The sequence below is a fragment of the Prinia subflava genome, chromosome 17 (assembly GCF_021018805.1).
Source record: "Prinia subflava isolate CZ2003 ecotype Zambia chromosome 17, Cam_Psub_1.2, whole genome shotgun sequence".
NCBI lineage: Eukaryota > Metazoa > Chordata > Aves > Passeriformes > Cisticolidae > Prinia > Prinia subflava.
The window spans coordinates 9304963-9324323 of NC_086263.1; the positions used below are offsets into that span (position 1 = coordinate 9304963).

At 46.0% G+C, this 19361-nt stretch overlaps 1 protein-coding gene and 1 non-coding gene across 2 annotated transcripts in view; both read left to right on the top strand.

Annotated features, from left to right (window-relative positions):
* The first annotated feature begins 2875 nt into the window (after positions 1-2875).
* TRNAL-AAG (transfer RNA leucine (anticodon AAG)) lies at positions 2876-2957 on the top strand. The gene has a single exon. It is a non-coding gene; the product is annotated as a tRNA-Leu (tRNA).
* Positions 2958-3031: 74 nt separating this feature from the next.
* Positions 3032-19361, top strand: part of POLR3E (RNA polymerase III subunit E) — a 28326-nt gene continuing 11996 nt past the window's right edge. Inside the window, exons 1-14 of the mRNA XM_063414594.1 lie at positions 3032-3166; positions 7170-7251; positions 8345-8395; positions 9095-9172; positions 10678-10793; positions 11081-11163; positions 11871-11978; positions 12439-12488; positions 12785-12904; positions 13450-13535; positions 14526-14570; positions 14651-14742; positions 15417-15537; positions 17522-17603. Coding sequence (XP_063270664.1) covers positions 7216-7251; positions 8345-8395; positions 9095-9172; positions 10678-10793; positions 11081-11163; positions 11871-11978; positions 12439-12488; positions 12785-12904; positions 13450-13535; positions 14526-14570; positions 14651-14742; positions 15417-15537; positions 17522-17603 — 1068 coding nt within the window. The 5' untranslated portion in view covers positions 3032-3166; positions 7170-7215. The remainder of the gene's footprint in view (positions 3167-7169; positions 7252-8344; positions 8396-9094; positions 9173-10677; positions 10794-11080; positions 11164-11870; positions 11979-12438; positions 12489-12784; positions 12905-13449; positions 13536-14525; positions 14571-14650; positions 14743-15416; positions 15538-17521; positions 17604-19361) is intronic.

A 19361-nucleotide genomic window follows, 5' to 3' on the forward strand; every position in this document is an offset into this window, starting at 1 on the left:
TTCCAGAAATCCTCTCTGTTGTTTGTATTATTCCATTCCCGATTTCATTCCCTTTCAACAGTCAGAAGTAACTAACTGGGAGGAAATTATTAGATGTGTAGCAACAAAATCTGTTTTCCTCCAGAGAACAAAATGGTTGATGTGCTGTCTGATTTGCATTTGATTACACATGTAGTGTCTGTAATCAGTGGAGGATAAAATAGAAGGACAGGAGGGCTCATTTGTGGGGTGCTACAGAGGCCTCCCTATGCCTTGAGCTTTTGTTTAGTCCTGAGAATGGGCTGGAAATTTCTGGGCTTTGTGATTTGAAGTGGGATACAACATCTAATGATGCACTGTCATCTTGCTGTGATTTATTTCCCTTTTTGTGCCAGAATAATATGTTTGATACAAGCCCTTGCAAACTGTTAAAAGGGGAGCTCTTGATGTTGCTTTTTTATTGCTCTATTCAGACAGGTGGAACTTCTTATACCTGTGTAGTTTAAGCAATGTTAAATTATCCTCTAGCAAAGGCACTGTGAAATAGCAGAATTTCCTAACAAAAAAGCACCACCTGGGCCTCTGCACTGTAGAATCACTAAGATGAAAAATGGTGAAATTTGGCATTGCTGTAGCTTTATAGCCTCTGTAGTTTTTAGATGTAGCTGCTGTCACAGAGACAGAGTGTTTGGAAAGTGTAACAAAGTAAGAATAGCATTCAGAAACCATGGAGACAGCAAACTCTTATAGCTTATGAAGTGTAAATAAGTCTATTTCTTAATTAATGGTCTGTGGGACTGATTTGAATCTCACTCTCTTCCCCACAGATATAATTTCACTCAGAGCAGAATGAGTGCTGACAGAGCCAGGTTTAGTTACGATGGATCAAATTAGGACTTCTCATCTGAATTTGGACAGGCAGAATTTCATTTGAAGCTCTCAGGATGGATGCAGGGCAGTGCTGCCAGGGGTGAGTCAGGGTATTTTCAGGTATTTTCAGGTTTAAGTTCAGGGATATCTCAGTTGCTCGTGCTGGTGGATCTGACTCCTGTGTGGGGTCAGCTCAGGGATTTGTAACCACTGGGCCTGGCCCTTAGTCTGGGGGTGTTTGATACAAGTATTGGGTCCCTGCTATTCCCTGGCTATCCTGTGCCAGGAAAACAATGTAATGAGGCTGGTGGCTTGTGTTATAGTTTGAGTTCTCCTCTACGCTAATTCTTTTTTAATTTGGAGAAGTCCTGCCATAACTGATGTTGCACAGGTGAAGCAAAAATAAGGGGTGACCCAACTGCCACCTCTGAGGGACAGCCTGCGCTCTTACCCCTGTGTCACACAAGCCTTGGGTGTACAGGCTTCCTTTGGTGCTCAGGAGAAGTGTCTCTGTGGCCAGGCACAGAAGCATTGCAGGGACAGAGGCTGAGCTCAGCTTTGACAGGACAGAAAAGCACTTTTCAGGAGGGTGTTGGTACTTTTCACTGCCTGGGAAAAAGGACCTGTGGGACTGAGCAGCCTACACAGTAATGAACAGTTTGTAGTGAGTTCTGTGCAGGCTCCTGCACACACACACACATGCTGGGAGACTGCCAAAACTGTCTCTTTGTGGCTCTTTGCCTAAATTTTCTGCCTGAGCAGGTTACAGGTGATTTCCTGTGTGAAGCCAATTCAGGTCTGTCTACCTTCTCTCTTCCCTGAACTTCTCCTGCTGCTTTGCAGTCAGCTCCCTCTGTTCTTAAAAAAACCCATATCCTGAAAAGGCACTGAACTGAGGGTGTGAAACTGCAGCAGCACTGGAGGGATTTATTCATGTTTACACGTGTGTGCCGTTATTCCTCAGTACTTGTAGGCATTGGATGAAATTTTTAGGAAGACTGCACTGCTGCAGCCTCTCACAATGGGGGTGGCGAAAGGCTGGCACAGGTTGCCCTGAGAGGTGGTGGATGCCTTATCCCTATAAACATTCAAGGCCAACTTAGACAGGGCTCTGAGCTACCTGATTTGGTTGAAGATGTCCATGCTGCTCACTGCAGGGAGTTGGACAATCAGATATTTTTTAGAAACTTCCAACCCCAACCAAACTCATTGCTTGATTCCACATTCAGCAGCTCCCTGGAAAGAGAGCTGACACCACCGGCTGCTGTGGGAGGTGCCAAGGGAAAGGGCTGAATGAGGCTGTCAGCAGGGCTCCAGCAGGTTTATTTTCTCTATCCTATTTAAGTGAACTGCCACAAGGACAGAATTAAATCAAACTGTATTAAGGCTTTGTGGCCTTACTCTAGAGAAGCTGGAATTTTTCTCGAAATACAACCCTTCAGTTGTAATTAAGTGGTGAAAATAATATTAATTCTTTAAGAAAACTTATCAGACTTGCAGGCCAGAGACTCCCAGGGGCACGTTCACGGAGCACCAGCAGCTGAGGTGTGCTACCACACCTTTGCACGAGTGTACTGAGTACTGCTGCACTGGTCCCTCTGCTTTAAACAAAAGAACAACACCCCACCCATAAACTGCTGACTTGTGACTTTGCAAATTCAGTGACTTGTGGCTTTGCAACGTAAAATTAAAATTTTAGCACATTTATTTTAGGCTTTTAGAGGGGTGCCCGGGCGATGCCACACGTAGCGCGCAGGCGGCTGTGCAGCTCCGTGGCATCCACGTGGCAGCGGGCGCGGCGCGGAGGGCTCAGGCACAGCTGCTCCCGCCCGTCCGTCCCGGGGTGCATCGTGCAGCTGCAAGTGCCGCTGCTTGGAAACGGGCTTGGAAAAGACCTCCCGTATTTTATTTTTCGCGTAGAAGGGGTGTGAGGGCAGAGCGGTTGCTGGGGATGAAGAGGTGTGGGAAAGAGGGGAAAAACCTAGTTTGGGCTAAAAGTGTAACCGAAGACGGCAGTTGCCACGGCGGTAGCGTGGCCGAGCGGTCTAAGGCGCTGGATTAAGGCTCCAGTCTCTTCGGGGGCGTGGGTTCGAATCCCACCGCTGCCAGCAGTGTTTTTTTATTGCGCCTCGGGCCGGCGCCATCGCCCCCTGGCGGCGGCGGCGGCCGGGAGAGCATTGTGGGTAGGAGGAGGCGCCGCGTCCCCACGTGCCGGCCCGGGGGCCACCAACATGGCGGCTGCCTGACCGCTGCCCCGCCGCCACCGACACGGGGAGCGGGGGAGCGCCGCCGCCGCCGCCCGCCCGGCCGCACACAGGTACGCGGGGCCGCGCTGCTTTTGCGCCTCCCGGGGCCGCCCCTGCGCCGGGGACCCTGCGGGCGGTGGCGGGGGAGGAGCGGGGCCTGGGCTGGGGTGGGCTCTGCCTGTCCGGGGAGGACGGCGGAGCTGAGACTGCGAGGACTCGGCACCGCGGGGGCAGCGGGGCCGCAGTGCCCTGACAGGACCCGGCACGGCCCGGGGCGCTTGGAGGCCGGGCGGGGTGCGGCCGCGGCCCCTCGGCTCCCGCAGCAGCACCGGGGGGTGCCGGCCGGTCCTCCGGGGGCTGAGAGCGGCGGCCCCGGCCGGTCCTACCGGGGCTGAGAGCGGCGGCCCCGCCGGTGCTACCGGGGCCCGCAGCTCCGCGCCTCCCGCCCGGGAAGGACTCAGCGCTCCCGCCCCGAAGTGCGGCGGCTGCCGCTGCCTGGCACCGGCTCTGCGGGGCTGCAGCCCAGCCCAGCGGTCCCGCCCGGGGGGATTCGCTTCGTCCCCGCCGTCAGGGCGGGTTGAGCCGCTCGCTGTGGCCTCTCCGCGGGGCCCCCTTTGCCCGCACCCCTGCGCTGCCGGGCTGCTGTGCCAGGAGAGCGCGGGCGCCAGGAGCCGCGGCCGGCGGGGAGCGCTGCCCGCGGGGAGCAGGGACGGGCACCGCGACCTGCCCCGGCGGTGTCGCACGGCGGCGGGAGTGACCCCTGCCCTGGCAGCACGGGCCGGGCACGTCCTGCCCTGCACACGTGTCCAGGTGGTGAGGAAAGGTTTATGCTTGGTGTACAGTCTATTAAACCCCAAAGGTTTGCTTCGGTGACATCACCTCCAGAGAGAGGTCCTGGTGCAGAGGAGCCCTCTTGGGTTCACTGCCAGAAGATGACTGTGCAAAGCTGCTTGCAGACGAGGAGGAAATGAAGCAAGTAATTGGGTCAAAATTATAATTATCATAAATGTATGGAAGGTGCTTCAGCTTCTTTTTGCAGCTCCCATTTTACTGTGTGCCATGGGCCACCCTGAGCGAGAGGGTTGCTCAGAGCCCCTGCTAGAGGAGCCCAGGTGCCAGAGTTGTGGTACTGATTCAGGAGATGGCACTTTTCCCATGGTGCTGTTTCAGCATTTAAACTTTCAGGCACTGATCCAGCAGGAATTCTTGGCCTTTCCTTGGCACTGCATGATTATATGAAGAATATTTCAGGTTTCAGTGTTAGCACTTTGGGTGTGTGTTATTACTGACAAATTTAGGTAAAATGAAATACTGGGGCATTTCTTGCAGGCTTGACTAAAGGTCTGTGTGTCAAATGGTGTGCAGGTTTGCAATTTACCTTCTTAGAGCTACATTTAAGTCTTTGGTAGTAAAATAAAATTCAGTTTCTAATACTCAAATGCCCTTTTAGGCTCAGAGTGAGATGCAGGATTCACTTGCACCATCACTGATTTTTACAGTCCTTTAAGCACAGTTTTTCTTCATTGGTTCTCCATCGATGGTGTTATGGGCAGCTAATGAGCAGTTTCATGGATTGCTCCTTGCATTGGTCGCTTTGCAGGAGAAATAAGAAGATTTATATCTCTTGCCCTCCTGCGAGCTAATAACTCAAAATAATAACTCACATTATACTTTGATTTGCATCTTAAAGGAAAGTCCATCTTAAAAGAAAACACTTCTGTCAAAAGAATTTTGAACCTGATGACCATGTTTGCTGCCTCCTAATGTTTAATTCCATTCTGTAGCTCTTGTGGTATCATAAATATATGTATATGAGAAATGTGGAAATTAACACCACCCTATATATGTATGTGTATCAGACATAGGATTGTGCCTGCATGCCTTCATTCTGATTCAGAGGATTTCTTCCAGTTGCATGAGTATTACAAGTTCTGCTGGGACACACTGTTTCCTATTTATAGATGTGTCAGTCTCACTTTCCAGTAAAAGGATCTGTAGTCATGCTTTGTCTTCACAGGACTGAGAAGAAAATGTCGTTTCTGTAATACGGCATTTCCCCTGGGTAGTGACAGGTGGATTCACAACGAGATTTTGTGTATAATTGCATAAGCAGTGTTCAGTGAGGGACCAGAGACCATGTCCTTCAGACTGTCTGTATCCTTCCTTAGCCCAGAGAATCTTAATTTCTCCTCTCAAAAGTGAAATAACTGCCTCAGAAGAGAGAGAATAAGCCTAGCAGATATTTGGCATGCGGGCTGGCAGGAAGGGATGTTCCCTGTTCTCTCAGGGGTGTGAGAGGGAGGGTTTGGACACCAGTGTCCCACCTTTTGGGTGTTCCTACCTGTCCTCACACATCCTGGGCATCCTCCCACCATCAGCTCTGAGTGCAAACCACAGTTGTTCCATGTCTGCAGAGCTGTGAGGTGTTGGCCACCCCGGGATGTGAGCAGGGAAAGCAGAAATGGAACTGATAAACCTCATTTCTGTAAAACATTCATGTGTATTTTTGGGAAGAACTGGGTGCCTGATCACAGAAAACACTGATATCAGTCAGATATCGCATACTCAGGGTTTTGCTCACAGCCCAGCCTGTGGTTAAGGTAGTGGCTTCTTGCTGTGAAGGTGTTCTGCATTTCTACAAAATTATTTCAGATGGGAATCTGAAATACTAAGTAATAAATTTTCAAATACATATGTATGGTACAATGACCCTGGGATATGCTGGTGCACAAAGAAATGGAAAATGCCAGCTCAGTACTGGGAGGGGCACTTTTTTGGTAGCAGAGAGTCCATAAGTGAAAAATATGGAATTATATTTCTAGGTGGAATGGCAGAAACACTGAATGGATGTTAATAACACTTGTATCCAGAATGTCTAGCACCTCTGAAAGGTTTCTTAGATAAATGTGTGTACATTAATGTGATATTTGAGAAGCCTGTATGTCAGCTGAAATATGCTATCCTGCCTAAATTGTGTGGTGGCTTGAGTATTGAAAAAAATGCCACTGTTCTAGATCTAGCATGGATGCTGGGTTCCTTCTTTCCCAACTGCTTGGTTCCCAGCTGATCCTGGATGCTGCTGTTTCTCTTCCTCCATAGGAGGTCCAGCAAAGGAGCAAGCTGTCCTCAAGGAGTAAGGACAATGAGAGAGAGTTCCTGAACACAGATCTTGTTTCTTTGCCTGATCATCTTTGTTGCTAAAGCTTTCCTTGGTCAGTTTGTGCAAGGTCTTATTTTTTTATGTGTATCTTGACCAGCATTGGCTGATTAATAGTGTCTTAACAGTGTTGCAGTGGCATCCCAAATAATTTGTAAATCCTTTTGTTTGACTTCAGCAGGGAAAAACTATTGTTGCTTTAGCTGAGAGATCATTTTTTATTCAGAGGTCTGAACCAGGCACGACACTGACTCCAGCACTGGATTGAATATAATGAACTTTTGTTCCGGGGTATCCAGTCCTCAGTTAATATCAGAGTCTTATTTTCACTGGAGTTGGTGTAGTTATGAAGAGGAAATCTGCTGTTCTGCTGGTTTCAGAGGAGTCCAGGAAAGGCTGAGCAGTGGTTCTGGAGCTCTCGTTTAGCAGTACAGTCTGAAGAGTGGCAGGTCAGGAGACAAGTCTGCAGCTTGTAAGGGAGATGAAATCAAAGTCAGGGTATTCCCAGACTGGAATATCCACGAGAGTGACCCTGTAGGGCCAGTTGGGCTGGAAGACAGCTGCTACCTGTGTGACACTGTTACACAGTGTAAAAAAGATACTCTTTATGCTAGTGCAAAAGGCTGTTCTCACCTCCCTAGGGCTCTGGTTCAGGGCTTTCCTAATGACTGCAGCCTCCACAGGAGTTAAAGCAGTTTACCTATTTTTGAGACATTTGCTTGTCTATAATTTTGTGTCCTTTGGTCAAGATTGTTGAGTATCAGGGGCCTGTTCAGGCAAACACATATATTCCTTCAAAATACAGACTAAACAGATTATCACTGAAATGAACCAGGTTAACTTGAACAATACTCGAGGCTGCATGTGGTATGTGACACAGATGAAATGATTCATATGACATTCCTGTTTCCTTTCAGGTTGTGCCAAGGAATAAGCCAAGAAAAAGTTTTGTTTTATCCTAGCATGGCAAATGAAGAAGATGATCCAATTATACAAGAGGTAAAAATGCATTGTGGCAACAGTGATTGTATATGAATTTTTTTATTATTTTTATTACTACAATTCCCAGTCTTCCTACATTGCTGAAACAATGTGTCATCAGCATCAGGGGTTGTCTTACAACCAATGGCTGGCACTGTACAAAGAATTATGTTATGTGGGCCAATTATATTGCCCATGGTATCTGGTTTGTCAGAACAGTCTTGTCCATGTTGGCAGGTGCAGCTCAGGTTTTTCACCCTTTGTCATCTGTCCTTGGCAGAAGACAAGGTGGGGAATTTGTTTTTACCATTGTGTGCTTCCAGTGAATTCCATTGAATGTCTATGGGAGCTGAAAAATTTGGAATAACTTTGATGAGTTAATATCTGTTAAAGATGAATCTGCAGTGTTCATGCCTTCTGCTGAAGTAAGGAGTTGTGTTCTGAGTCTGGACTTCTTTAAAGGACTGCTGTGTCCCAAGAAGTAGCCACAGTGTCTTGTCACTTGATATCTGAGTTTACACACCAAAAGTACAAGGAAGGACAGGTCCATAAAAGGTGAAAAGCCATGAGAAAAGGAGTGAGTTGTCAGGAGTGTATCTGAAATGGCAGCTTCCACGTCTTATTCATGAAACATCTGTGTATTTGTAGTTCTGATGGCAAGTATTGAACCAGCTTGAGGACGTGGGTGTTTCTTGACTAATTTAGAAAGATTTTATGCCAAAATACCAATAACTAACTTACCTTTCAGTCGTGCTGCCAAACTGAGAACTTCCTCCTCTTTCTATAATTGTGATAACAGATTTGCTTCAGATCCTTGGAGGAAAAAATTCCTCTTTCACATTTGTTTGCCAAGTTTCCTTAGAGAGGAAAAACACAGCTAGAGCCACCGTCTGCTGCCTCTTTGTAGTGGGATTTTTAGATTTGATTTTTAAAAAGGCTAGCTGCAGAATTTCATGTCAAAGTCATCAGAGAGGAAACTTTTGACAGGAGAGTCACGAATCTGTTTTATATTAGAGTTCATAATGAAAAGCTAATGTCAATATTTGAGCTCTAAGGGTTATACTTTTATTACAGTTGGCATCTGATGAAAGTTACTTGTTCTGCTTTTTAGATTGACGTGTTCCTGGCCAGAAGTCTACTGGAGAAGCTCTATCTGTTTCAGGTATTTCAGTTAACTTTTATGCAGTGATAATTTGTTTAAAATAAATGCAAAGAGCATAACTTAATGCTTCAGTCTGCCAAGGTCTTGGATAGAGAGAACCTGTTTGGGTCTCAGTTTGGGGTGGTTGATGATGGGGTCTGTGGGTGTGCTGGAGACCTGGCAGCTTCAGCAGGATGCTGCTGGAGCTGGGAGATTTCCCTGGGATACCACACTGTCCTCAGCATCCCCAGAGGGCTCAGAAGAGAGACCTGTGTGCCTAAACCTGGCTCTGCTCTTCTCATCAGCAACATGTGGCCTGTACTTTCTAAGCTAACATTTACTTGTATAAAGCCACAGATATTTTACTTCTAATAACTCTACAAAGAGTTAATGCTGAGGGATAAGGTTTTCTTTTCCTGCTGGACTAATGTGTGGGACTATTTTCCTGTGTTACAGGTTATTATGGTGTGTGAGGGGCAGGAAGGGGGTTGTGAAGTGACAAAAGCAGAGGGTTGGGAGGAAAACAAGAAACTTTCTAGGTCATGCTCCCAAATCCTCTGATGACTCATGAGTCAGTCAATTAATGTCTTTTTTGGTGTCTTATCTCTGAGATCTGTCAAGTGGATCTGCATGTGAGGAGACAGGGGAAATTGATTTAATTTCTGTGAAATTCTTTGATCTTTAAAAGAAGAGGGGTGTATGAAATGATCTGTTTTCCAGTATCCCATTCGCCCAGCTTCCATGACCTACGATGATGTTACACATTTATCAGCGAAGATAAAACCAAAGCAGCAAAAGGTTGGTCATTGTTTGAGTCCAGTCTGTAAAAGTTTTTTTTATAATGTGCAGAATGTACCTAAGAAAAACATACTATGCTGTTCAGCTGTTCTAACCATGCAGCTACTTGCAGGACCAGATCTCTGTGCTTGAAGGAATGAAGACACTTTTCTTATGTCTGCAAGGTAGAGGTTAGAATAAAAGTAGTTTATAAATCATGATGGGAAACCACTATTTCAATAGAAAACAGAATCACTCGGGGAAATGAAGTTACTAATGCTAAATCAGTCTGTGGATGGTTGTGTGGAAAGAGCTTGAATGATAAGTCTTTACAATATTCAGAGAAGGGCTGAAGAAGGATTGAGCCTTGGAGCCATCCTCTGTCTTTCAGTGTCAGTGCAAGTCTTGATTTCTCCCTTGCCTGGCAGTGAATCATCAGGAGTCCTTTTGAAATCACTGGGGCAGTACAGGTAAAGTACAGCCAAAGCCAGAGGCATTAGACTTGCTTGCAAACGTATCCCAGAACTCTGGATATTATTTTACAATGTCTTATTTAAAAACTGCAGCTGTAGATGTCTGTGTTGCTAGAATTTGCTTCTGGGAAATGGTTAAGGGAAGTGCTTCGGTGAACTTTGGAATCAGAATGCATGTTGTGTTCATGAAGTCTTTTATTAAATTCAGCAAACATTTGCATTGTAAGCCCTATGCAAACCTTTGTAAATATGCTGTCTCATGCAGGGACTTGAAACTAGTTCACTTTATGAATAACATAAAGAGAAAGCTGTGATACACAAATTTATAAGGGCTTTGACACACCCTGAAGAAGAATATTTGCTGTATTGTCATAGGATATAAATAGAAACATTATGCAGGAGAATGCTTATTTTTGGACATTTGTCTGAAATTTAAAGTTGAAGTGGGGGGGAATATATGAAGTGGGAGGGAGTTCTTATAACTAAAGATTTGGAGCTTGTTACAGTGCTCTGACAGGTGAAAGTCAGGAGTAACTGAAGTCAGTGCTAAGTACTGCAGTCTCCAATTAGCAGAATCAAGGCCTTTGCCTCTGAAGAAGACAGAGTTACTTTGTATTCTTGGTAGCTGAACTAGAAGGAAATTCATTTTATGAGAGATTCTGAATGATTCCTTTGTGATGAGGAGGCTTGAAGGATGTCTTGTGCACCTGATCTGTTCTGATAAGGAATTTAGACTGATAGTGTCATGGAAGGAATCCAGCAAAGTGAATGTGTGTTTCAGGGCTGCCTAAAGAACTCTGCTTTTTCTGATCCCATTCATGTATGTGGGAGTTTATGTATTTCCAGCTTGTTTAAATGACCTCACTGTACCAAACCCATCCATGTGCTGTTCAACTCTGTGTGAGATTTACCCTGTGTATTTGAATGATGCTGCTCATGTACTTAAATTTGCTGTAAACCTGTGGAAATGTTTGAAAGGGTGGGGTTGGTTTTTAACTGATATGTTTGGGGTTGTGCCATGGTGATTAACTGTCTTTCCCTCACATTCTTTAGGTTGAACTCGAAATGGCCATTGATACTTTGAATCCTAACTACTGTCGCAGCAAGGGAGAGCAGATTGCTCTCAACGTGGATGGCACATGTACGGATGAAACAAGCACCTATTCCTCGTAGGTGTCCTCTTAGCCCTCCTTTCCTTTTTGGGGTGAACACAGATATCTGTGTGTCCACCAGTGGCTGTACAGTTACAGGGGCTGCTGTTCTGTAACAAGTATTCTTGAGTGTAACCTACATTTTTGAGGGTACATTGTGAATTCAGATTTGCAGACAGAAATGCTGGATATCTGTCTGGTGCAGTTGTTGAGAGTCCATTTTGAGAATTAGTGCTTTCAGACTTTTGCACCTGCATGCCACATTGCCTGTGGAATGCCATCTCACTGCCCTCCTCTGTCTGCAGGAAGCTGATGGACAAGCAAACTTTCTGCTCTTCCCAAGCTGCCAGTAATGTTTCCCGCTATGCAGCTGCTGTTTACAAAAAAGGTAAGTTTCTTTTGCTTAATCCTCACATCAGTGAAACATGCTTGTTTCAGTGTTAAGGTAAGACATATTTGATCTTTTTTTTTGGCATGGGTTTTAATTGACTGATGGGTCTTTAAAGAAAGGAAACTTTTCCCCTATCAATGTCCCAGGAGTCCTTGAATAGGTCTAGCAAAATTGTAAATATCATGTAAGAACACTCTGGGTTTGTAGATGCCTCCAGAATCTTTAAAGTTCAGGGTGGACTGAAATAATACACACTGGTAGCATGAACTTATTGTTATTATTTATATTGCTTTCTTAATCCAATTTTGTCTGTCTTATTTTCCTGTTCAGCACTTTTTGTCCTTCTCTTGACTGCCCAGGCATTGGTCATTTGAGGTGACAATATGTAGATTGTTTTCAGTGATTACTATTTTACTAGGGGTCTTCTGGACTGTGGGTCAGGTCTGTGCCAGAATGTGGCTCTCTGCAAGATCTGGTTTCAACACAAAAGGCACAATAACAGAAACAGGTCCTGGTCTTTCATATTCCCTTGAAATCCTAAGCACTGGGTGAATTTTTCACTTCAATCCCTTTTTACGTTTTGCTGTATTAAATATTTATGCTCAATTGAAGCTGTGGCTTTACAGAGACAGGAAGATAATGAAAAGTTGTGTCTCTGTGCAGTGGAAAAAATCAATTTTACCAACATTAGTTCTCTGTTTCAGGTGAACTTCACTTGACTCCACTACATGGAATACTTCAGCTGAGGCCAAGCTTCACCTACTTGGACAAGGCTGATGCAAAACACCGAGAAAGAGAAGCTGCTAATGAAGGTAAATTCTCCACAATTGTGTTTTCTTAGGGGAGGTGAGATACAAGTTCTCTCTATAGTGTGACTGATAAGAGTCATTCTGTTCTGAAGGTGTTTATTCCAACTATACAGTCATTATTAGGCCATTTCTCAGATTGTTTCAATGATTTTCGTTTTTTTTACCTAAATGCTTTTATGGGCACAGTGTGGGGGATTGGCAAAGGGATGGGAGGTGCTGGGCAGTGACAAAGGGTAGTGGTGTGGACTGTGTCACCACTGCCACTGGAAAGGTCATGGCCACAGGGTGTCCTATCCCAGGAGCAGTGTGGTGCTGTCATCCATGGCATAGCTTGGCACATATGGATTGCTGGGATTGCACCCCTGCATGTGGAGATCTCAGGGTGCTTTCTTCCTGCATGGCCCCCAGAAAGGCTTTGGCTCCTTCACTGCAGTGGTGTGTTTATTTTTGTGCTTTCTGGCAGGTGGTGATTCATCCCAGGATGAAGCTGAAGATGATGTTAAGCAAATTACTGTATGTCCACATTTTCCTTTTTATGCTGGTTCAGGCAACAGTTCACAAGAAAGCTTGACAGTTCAGAGTGAAATGAAAGGACAGCAAATCTCAGCTAGTCCTGCTGACCTGGGCTGGGGTGGGGGAGGCCAGGTGGACTCGCCCTTGTTGCACAGGCATAAAGATGGCACTGAGAGCAAGAGGTGATTCATTGGAGCTAGGGCCCCGTGCTTGTTACTGACACACCAAATCAATGATGCAGATGGGTTTTTTCCAAGGGTTTTAGGGCTGTATTGAATGATGGCCAAATCTTCCAGGTCCGATTCTCCCGCCCTGAGACCGAACAAGCTCGGCAGCGACGTGTTCAGTCCTATGAGTTCCTGCAGAAGAGACAAGCAGAAGAGCACTGGGTTCACCTGCATTATTATGGCTTGAAGGTAGGAATGTGCTGGCTCCTGAGGAGGCTGCCTGGGCCTGAAGGCTCAGCCAAGTCCTGTTTTTAAATCTGGGCCTGTGGGAATCAGGGAATCATCCAAAGATAATGAAGAGGAGGTCTGTAGGAACAGACCCTGCAGTGTTCTGTATTTCCTCTGCTGGATAATGCTTTGGGGTCTCCACACTTCAAAACTGAGAGCTGGACAAATGTAAAGGGGGGGTCTGAGTGTAAGATTCACTTGGGTCTTGGATTATGAACTGGACTTTGTGAAAGACTTGGGAAACCCGTTCAGTCAGGAGTGAGAAGTCCTTTTAGGTTGACTTGTGCGTGTCTGTCGGGAGGTTTCAAAGGCATAGCAAGGGAAATGTTCCCACATCACATGAGCATCACTCAAGGCAGTGAAAGCAGAACATCAGTTAGCGAGGTGGGACACTTGAGTGGTGTAATGATGACAGGGGGTCATAGTTTGGAATGAGAAATCCAGCTCTCTGGCATTTTGTATATTTTCAGTAGGTGATAATGACTCTTGTTTTTCCCTGTCTCCAGGATAGCCGTTCTGAACACGAGCGCCAGTATTTATTTAGCCAAGGTCATGGCCTTGCGGAAAATACAGAATTAATTAAATCTCCCAGGTAATGGTTTGATGGTTTCCTACAGAAATGGCATTAATTAGTAGGCATTGTTTTCAGAGTGATAAGCAGGTATATTCTTTAAAAATTTGCTCTTTGAAAATCATATTCATTATAAAAGCTGAATTGTTTAAAAAAATACAGAAACAAACTAGCTCTCATCTTACTGAGGTTGCTTTCTTTGTTTCTCTGTAACCTTGAGATTAAAACCTCTTGTTTTTACTCAGGATTGTAGCTTCTTGTACGTTATCACAACCCTACATTGTTTGGACTGTGAATACTGCAAAGAAAAATTAAAACAAAAGCTTCTTCTGGTTAATACAAATTAATACTCTGAAGCCAATAACTTCCACTGGTAGCAAATCATATAAAAGTTCTCTTTGTGATTTGTGGGTTCAACTGAAACTGCTTGAAAGGTGTTTATTTCTTGGTGACTGCAGCTCTACAGGAGCCTTCCATAGTGCAGTCAGTGCTTCCCTGTCATCTGGGACAGCCGTGGCTCAAGTAAGAGTGAAGTGGCAGAGTCAGGCTCTGGTTAATGGCATGTTTGTCTTGACATTTAATGTCAGTAAATCAGTGATAGGTGTTCTGAAGAGTCTTTTGGATCTGATTCTTTCTCACAGGCACAGATAGTTGCATGAGTGGGACAGAAATTTTGCTTGTTACTGGTTGATTCTCTCTGTGGGGTTTTGCATGACCCTGCTGATGGCTGTCAGAGCAGCTGTGTTTCATGTATTTCCTTGTGCAGATCCTCTGTTTGGACACCTCTGCTGTACAAAAGCTGGGATTCTGGCTCACATTTACTTCATACTCTCTCTTTGGGCAGATGAGTTTACTAGTTCAGAGGAGATGGGAGTGGAAGGGAGAGCTCTTTTCAGGCTGATGTTTGTTTTGTAGATTCACACAAGCAGGTTTACCGTGAGAAATTACTGTGCTTAAACCTGGCAAGTCCCAAGACAAGCATTTTAAAGAATGTGTTTCCTTTTCTTCTAGTGAATATTTAATGATGCTGATGCCTCCAAGCGTAGAGGAAGAGAAGTAAGTGTTTGTGCATAATGTTCAAAGTCCACATTGGCTGGATTCTCTTTTTCATGGGCTGCAAATCTTTTTATCTGCAGTGAGAAACCAATGGCTCCAAGCAATGTGCTTTCTATGGCCCAGCTGAGAACTTTACCCCTTGCTGATCAGATCAAGATCCTGATGAAGAATGGTTTGTAGCTTTTGTAATACATTTGCCCTTCACTTTGTGACTTCTAGTTGCCTCAGATAAGGTGCCTTCCCCAGTATTACCAGTTCAGTCACCCCATCAGACAGTCTGTCTGTCTCTCTGGTTCTCAGAAGAATCTAAATCCCAAAAGAGCAGTGACAGCTCACCTGTGATACACTTGCCATCAGTTTACTCTTGGAAAAATTTCTAAATTGATGATAGTTTTCTATACACTCATTTCACCAAGTATCTTCTGGAATGTGGGGTCTGAGCATCAACAGCCTGTACTTTGGCATTTTCTGGGAAGTTTTTAACAGTACACACTTACTTCATGAGTGTCACCTTGGAATTTTATTTTGTCTCTTCAGGATTACTCTCTGATGAGAGCAAATCCTGAGGATTTTGCCTCAAGAGTATCCTACCTTGTCAGGTATCTCTGCTTACAGATATTGCCAAAGACACAGGTTGTTGGGTTTTTTAATTATTATTTTATTAATACATTAATTTGCGACCAGTTCAGCCACTCAACTCCGCTACAACACTAACAGATACTTTCAGAACAGATGACGCCTACAGCACGGGGGGGTTAAAACTGAGTAAAACCAAGACCTTATTTCTTTCCCCGAGACAAATCTTTGCCCTCGCACGCCCTGAATGCCGCTGTGTTTGCCTTGCAGTGAAGGTGATGCCGTTCGCCAACCTGCTGAGTCTGCTGGGCCCGGGCGCAGACGCCACGGCCGTGCTGCGCTGCGTGCAGCAGGTGGCGCTGCTGGTGCAGGGGAACTGGGTGGTGAAGAGGTACGGCCCGCCTTTGTCCGTGTGCCCGCAACGCGGGCTCCGTGTGCCCCTCAGTGTGTGCCCCTCACGCCGCGGGCTCCGTGTGCTGCGTGTGCCCCTCACGCCGCGGGCTCCCTGTGCTGTGTGTGCCCCTCACGCCACGGGCTCCGTGTGCTGTGTGTGCCCCTCACGCCGCGGGCTGCGTGTGCCCCTCAGTGTGTGCCCCTCACGCCGCGGGCTCCGTGTGCTGTGTGCGCCCCTCACGCTGCGGGCTCCCTGTGCTGTGTGTGCCCCTCACGCCGCGGGCTCCGTGTGCCCCTCACGCCGCGGGCTCCGTGTGCTGTGTGTGCCCCTCACGCCGCGGGCTCCGTGTGCTGTGTGTGCCCCTCACGCCGCGGGCTCCGTGTGCTGTGTGTGCCCCTCACGCCGCGGGCTCCGTGCCCCTCACGCCGCGGGCTCCGTGCCCCTCACGCCGTGGGCTCCGTGCCCCTCACGCCGTGGGCTCTGCGGGCTCCGTGTGCCCCTCACGCCGCGGGCTCCGTGTGTGCTGCGTGTGCCCCTCACGCCGCGGCCTCCGTGGGCTCCGTGTGCCCCTCACGCCTCTCTCTTCGTGCTGTCCCAGGGCAGCTGTTCCTCATCCAAAGGGTTCCTGTGAAAGGATAATGCCTCAGTACCGGTCCCAGGTGGGATTGTGGCTGAGCAGTGATGTAATCTGAGTTACGACAGGTTTTTTGATGTCTGCACTCGCTCTGTTCTTTCGTGAGAGAGCTGTTCTGGATTCTTCCAGGGATTGGCATCAAATAGAAACACAGAAAATTAAACCCATATCAGCTATAGTATTTCTTAGCAAAATTCAGTCCTGTAAGGCTCTCTGTGCAGTCCCACTGCTGTTCATCAGTGGATGCTGCTCTTTTCAGCTGAAAACTGCCCTTTAGAAGGCATTACTCAAAAAATCAAGCGTGGGGGTACTGAGCGTACCACATGAATTGGAGTCTCTATCATCTTCCTGTTTATTAGGATAGAGCATCCTATTGGGAATTGAAGTCTCAAATGCAGTATGATTTTTTTTCCCTGGTTGGAGCCCTGCATGCAGAGACTTACAATCTCTGGAATAGCTGTGTCAAGATGAATGGCATTAGCTGCCAGGCCAAGTGTACCAGCAGGATGTTTCAGCTATTGTGATACAGGCCTGTGTTAGCAGTGTGACCAGCTTTTACAGCAACCCTGCTGTCCCTCCAGCTGTTACAGGAGGAAGCTGGGAGCAAGTTAAAACACAGTGTATTAGCTTTAAGATTGGTCTTAGATTATAAGTGATTCTTTGTTACTAGTCTGAGGAGGGTGTGTGGATCTGTAGTGGATGGGGTGTTTGGGCACAGAGCAGCACACATCAGAGCTTTGAACAGAAGGGGGACCCATTTCTTTGGCCTGGGTAGGATCAAGATCATGAACCTGAGTTGCTGTGGGGCTTTGGAGAGCCTGGTAACACACATGTCATCAGCTGGCCCTGCAAGCAGACAGGGACACAGAGTAATGCTGGTCTTGGGGCTGTTGGTTCAAGTATGGCATTTTGTAATATTGTTCTGTTAAACCCTTGATTGCTGGGAAGGAAATAAGAAACTCTCTTGCCCATACATCAGCATTTTGGCTAAATGTTGCCTTCAAGGCTATCCTGGTGGTTAGCCTGAGCACTTCTGAGGATCATTCTGGTCTTGTTTACATGGATCCAAGGGAGGGTAGGCTTTGCAAGAACAAAGCAGAGCTTGTAGCTGTGTTGCACACACCTGCTTGCCACAAGGCTGGGCTTTGCTGGTCTAAGCCTTTCTGCACTAGTGTAATTGCAGTGGTGTAATTACACCAATATTAATGCCTTTAATGAAAACTACTCTTTGGATAAAGGTATAATTTAACTGCAGAACAGGGAGGGCATGTTTCTTATGTTAATCTTCACTAAAGCCATTTTTCTGGAGTACCTAGTAACTAATTTCTCTTCCTTTTTAATTAACAGTGATGTTCTCTACCCGAAAGATACTTCTAGTCCCCATAGTGGAGTTCCTGCAGAAGTGCTCTGTAGAGGGAGAGATTTTGTTGTAAGTATAAAAGTGTTTGTTGCTTTTAAAGAAAAACATGGTGAAGGAAAGCAAGGTGAATCTTGCCTGGGAGGCCACAGCATTGCAAAACTCTTCTTCTCTAGTGCAGTCAGGTGTTTCCTCCAAGGAAGCTGTTTGTGCTTTAATCCTGAAGGTGTTGTTACAAGTCTGCCATGGGAGTGTTGGTGTGGGCTCACATTGTGTGTGGCTGGCAGGTTCAGATCACCTGTCATTAGCAGCATTCATCCCTTTCTGACACATGCTCTAGAGCACTATCACATTGCCCCCACAACATGGGGCTTGCAGAGCAGCCAGGACTGGATAATGGAGTGCTTGTTTCTCCAGCTCTGTTTCCGTGGGCTCAGGACTGAGGGCTCAGGAGGGCAGTGTGGGTAAGCCTTGTGCTCCCTGAGCATGCACTGTTGATCTTTAAAAAGAACTTTATTCCCTAGGGCTGCTAATCAGTGAAAGGACTTTGTTCCCAGGCACCTTTTGTGAGCAGTAGCTGTACATGGAAGTTGAAATGAATACGGGTCTTGTAAACACACACATAACCACAGCAAAAAGGAACAACCTCTGCATTGTGTTTATTTTCACTAACCATGGAAAGAATTAACTTCCTAAGTGGTTTCTAAGTTCATAATGAGTTTATGGCTTCCACCCCACCAGAGCAAATCTGATGAGTGCACAGCTCTCATTTGTTTCAGTTAGCCCTGACTGTTTTTGCAGAGTTTGTTCATGAGGTGTAGCTCTGAACAGGAGAATGCTGTGCAAGGGACTTAAGGGTATTACAGTACTGCTGTAAGATCAAACTGATGGTGATTGAAACCGACTCTGCCTTGTCTCTTGATGTCTGCCCAAGACACTGCCCAGATGGAGACCTGGATTCAGGTGTGACCCAGTGACATAAGTGTTTAGGACACAGCAGATTAGGTGAAACGTCATGTGTAAAGTTCAGGGACCAGAATTATTATGCTCAGCAAAGTAAGGGATACTGTTTTCATGTTTAGGATGAAACATACATTATTTTAATTTGAATTACATCAAATATACCTTCCATGAAAAATGGATCTGTGTTGATCTTAAAGGCAAATAATTTGCTGATTAATACTACAAGAAGGAAAAAGTTAAAATGTTAAAAAATAGAAAGGATCAATATTTCTGACTTTCAGACAAAGTGAAATGTCTGGTTTTAAGACTCAGAAATAGTATGTAATGCTGTATTGCATCTGTGGAGAGAATATGTTCTGGCTTAAAAAGTGAACGTTATTTCCCTGGATGTATTTGTGTAAAGTAATTAATAAGTTCAAAAAACATTTGTGGACTTCTTGTGCTTTAAACCAGAAATTCCCTGTGCGCCTAAAGTGAGTGGATTGGGTTTGTTTGTGGGCAGAGAGAAGCTGAATGGGAGAGGAGGCATGGATGACGTTGTAGGGCAGGAAGAAATTGTCAGTAATGAGATTTTGGATTCTTAACAACGTTATTAATACACACAGACTAAAGAGGCTGTAGCTTATTTAAATGGAGACAGGAAGAGATGCAAGGTTGTGTTCAGGCAGTGTTCTGGAGCCCTGTCAGCCTGCCCTCAGCAGCTGCCTCTTGGGACTTGGACCTCAGGAGTTGCTGTGCAGAGCACCCGGCTGTCCCTACCTGGGGACAAGTGTGGGAGTGGCAGGACATCTTGGCATGACTGTGAGTGACTGATGGGGGTGGAAGAAGGGGACAGGTACTCTGTAGGGGCTGCTGAAGGGCAGCAGT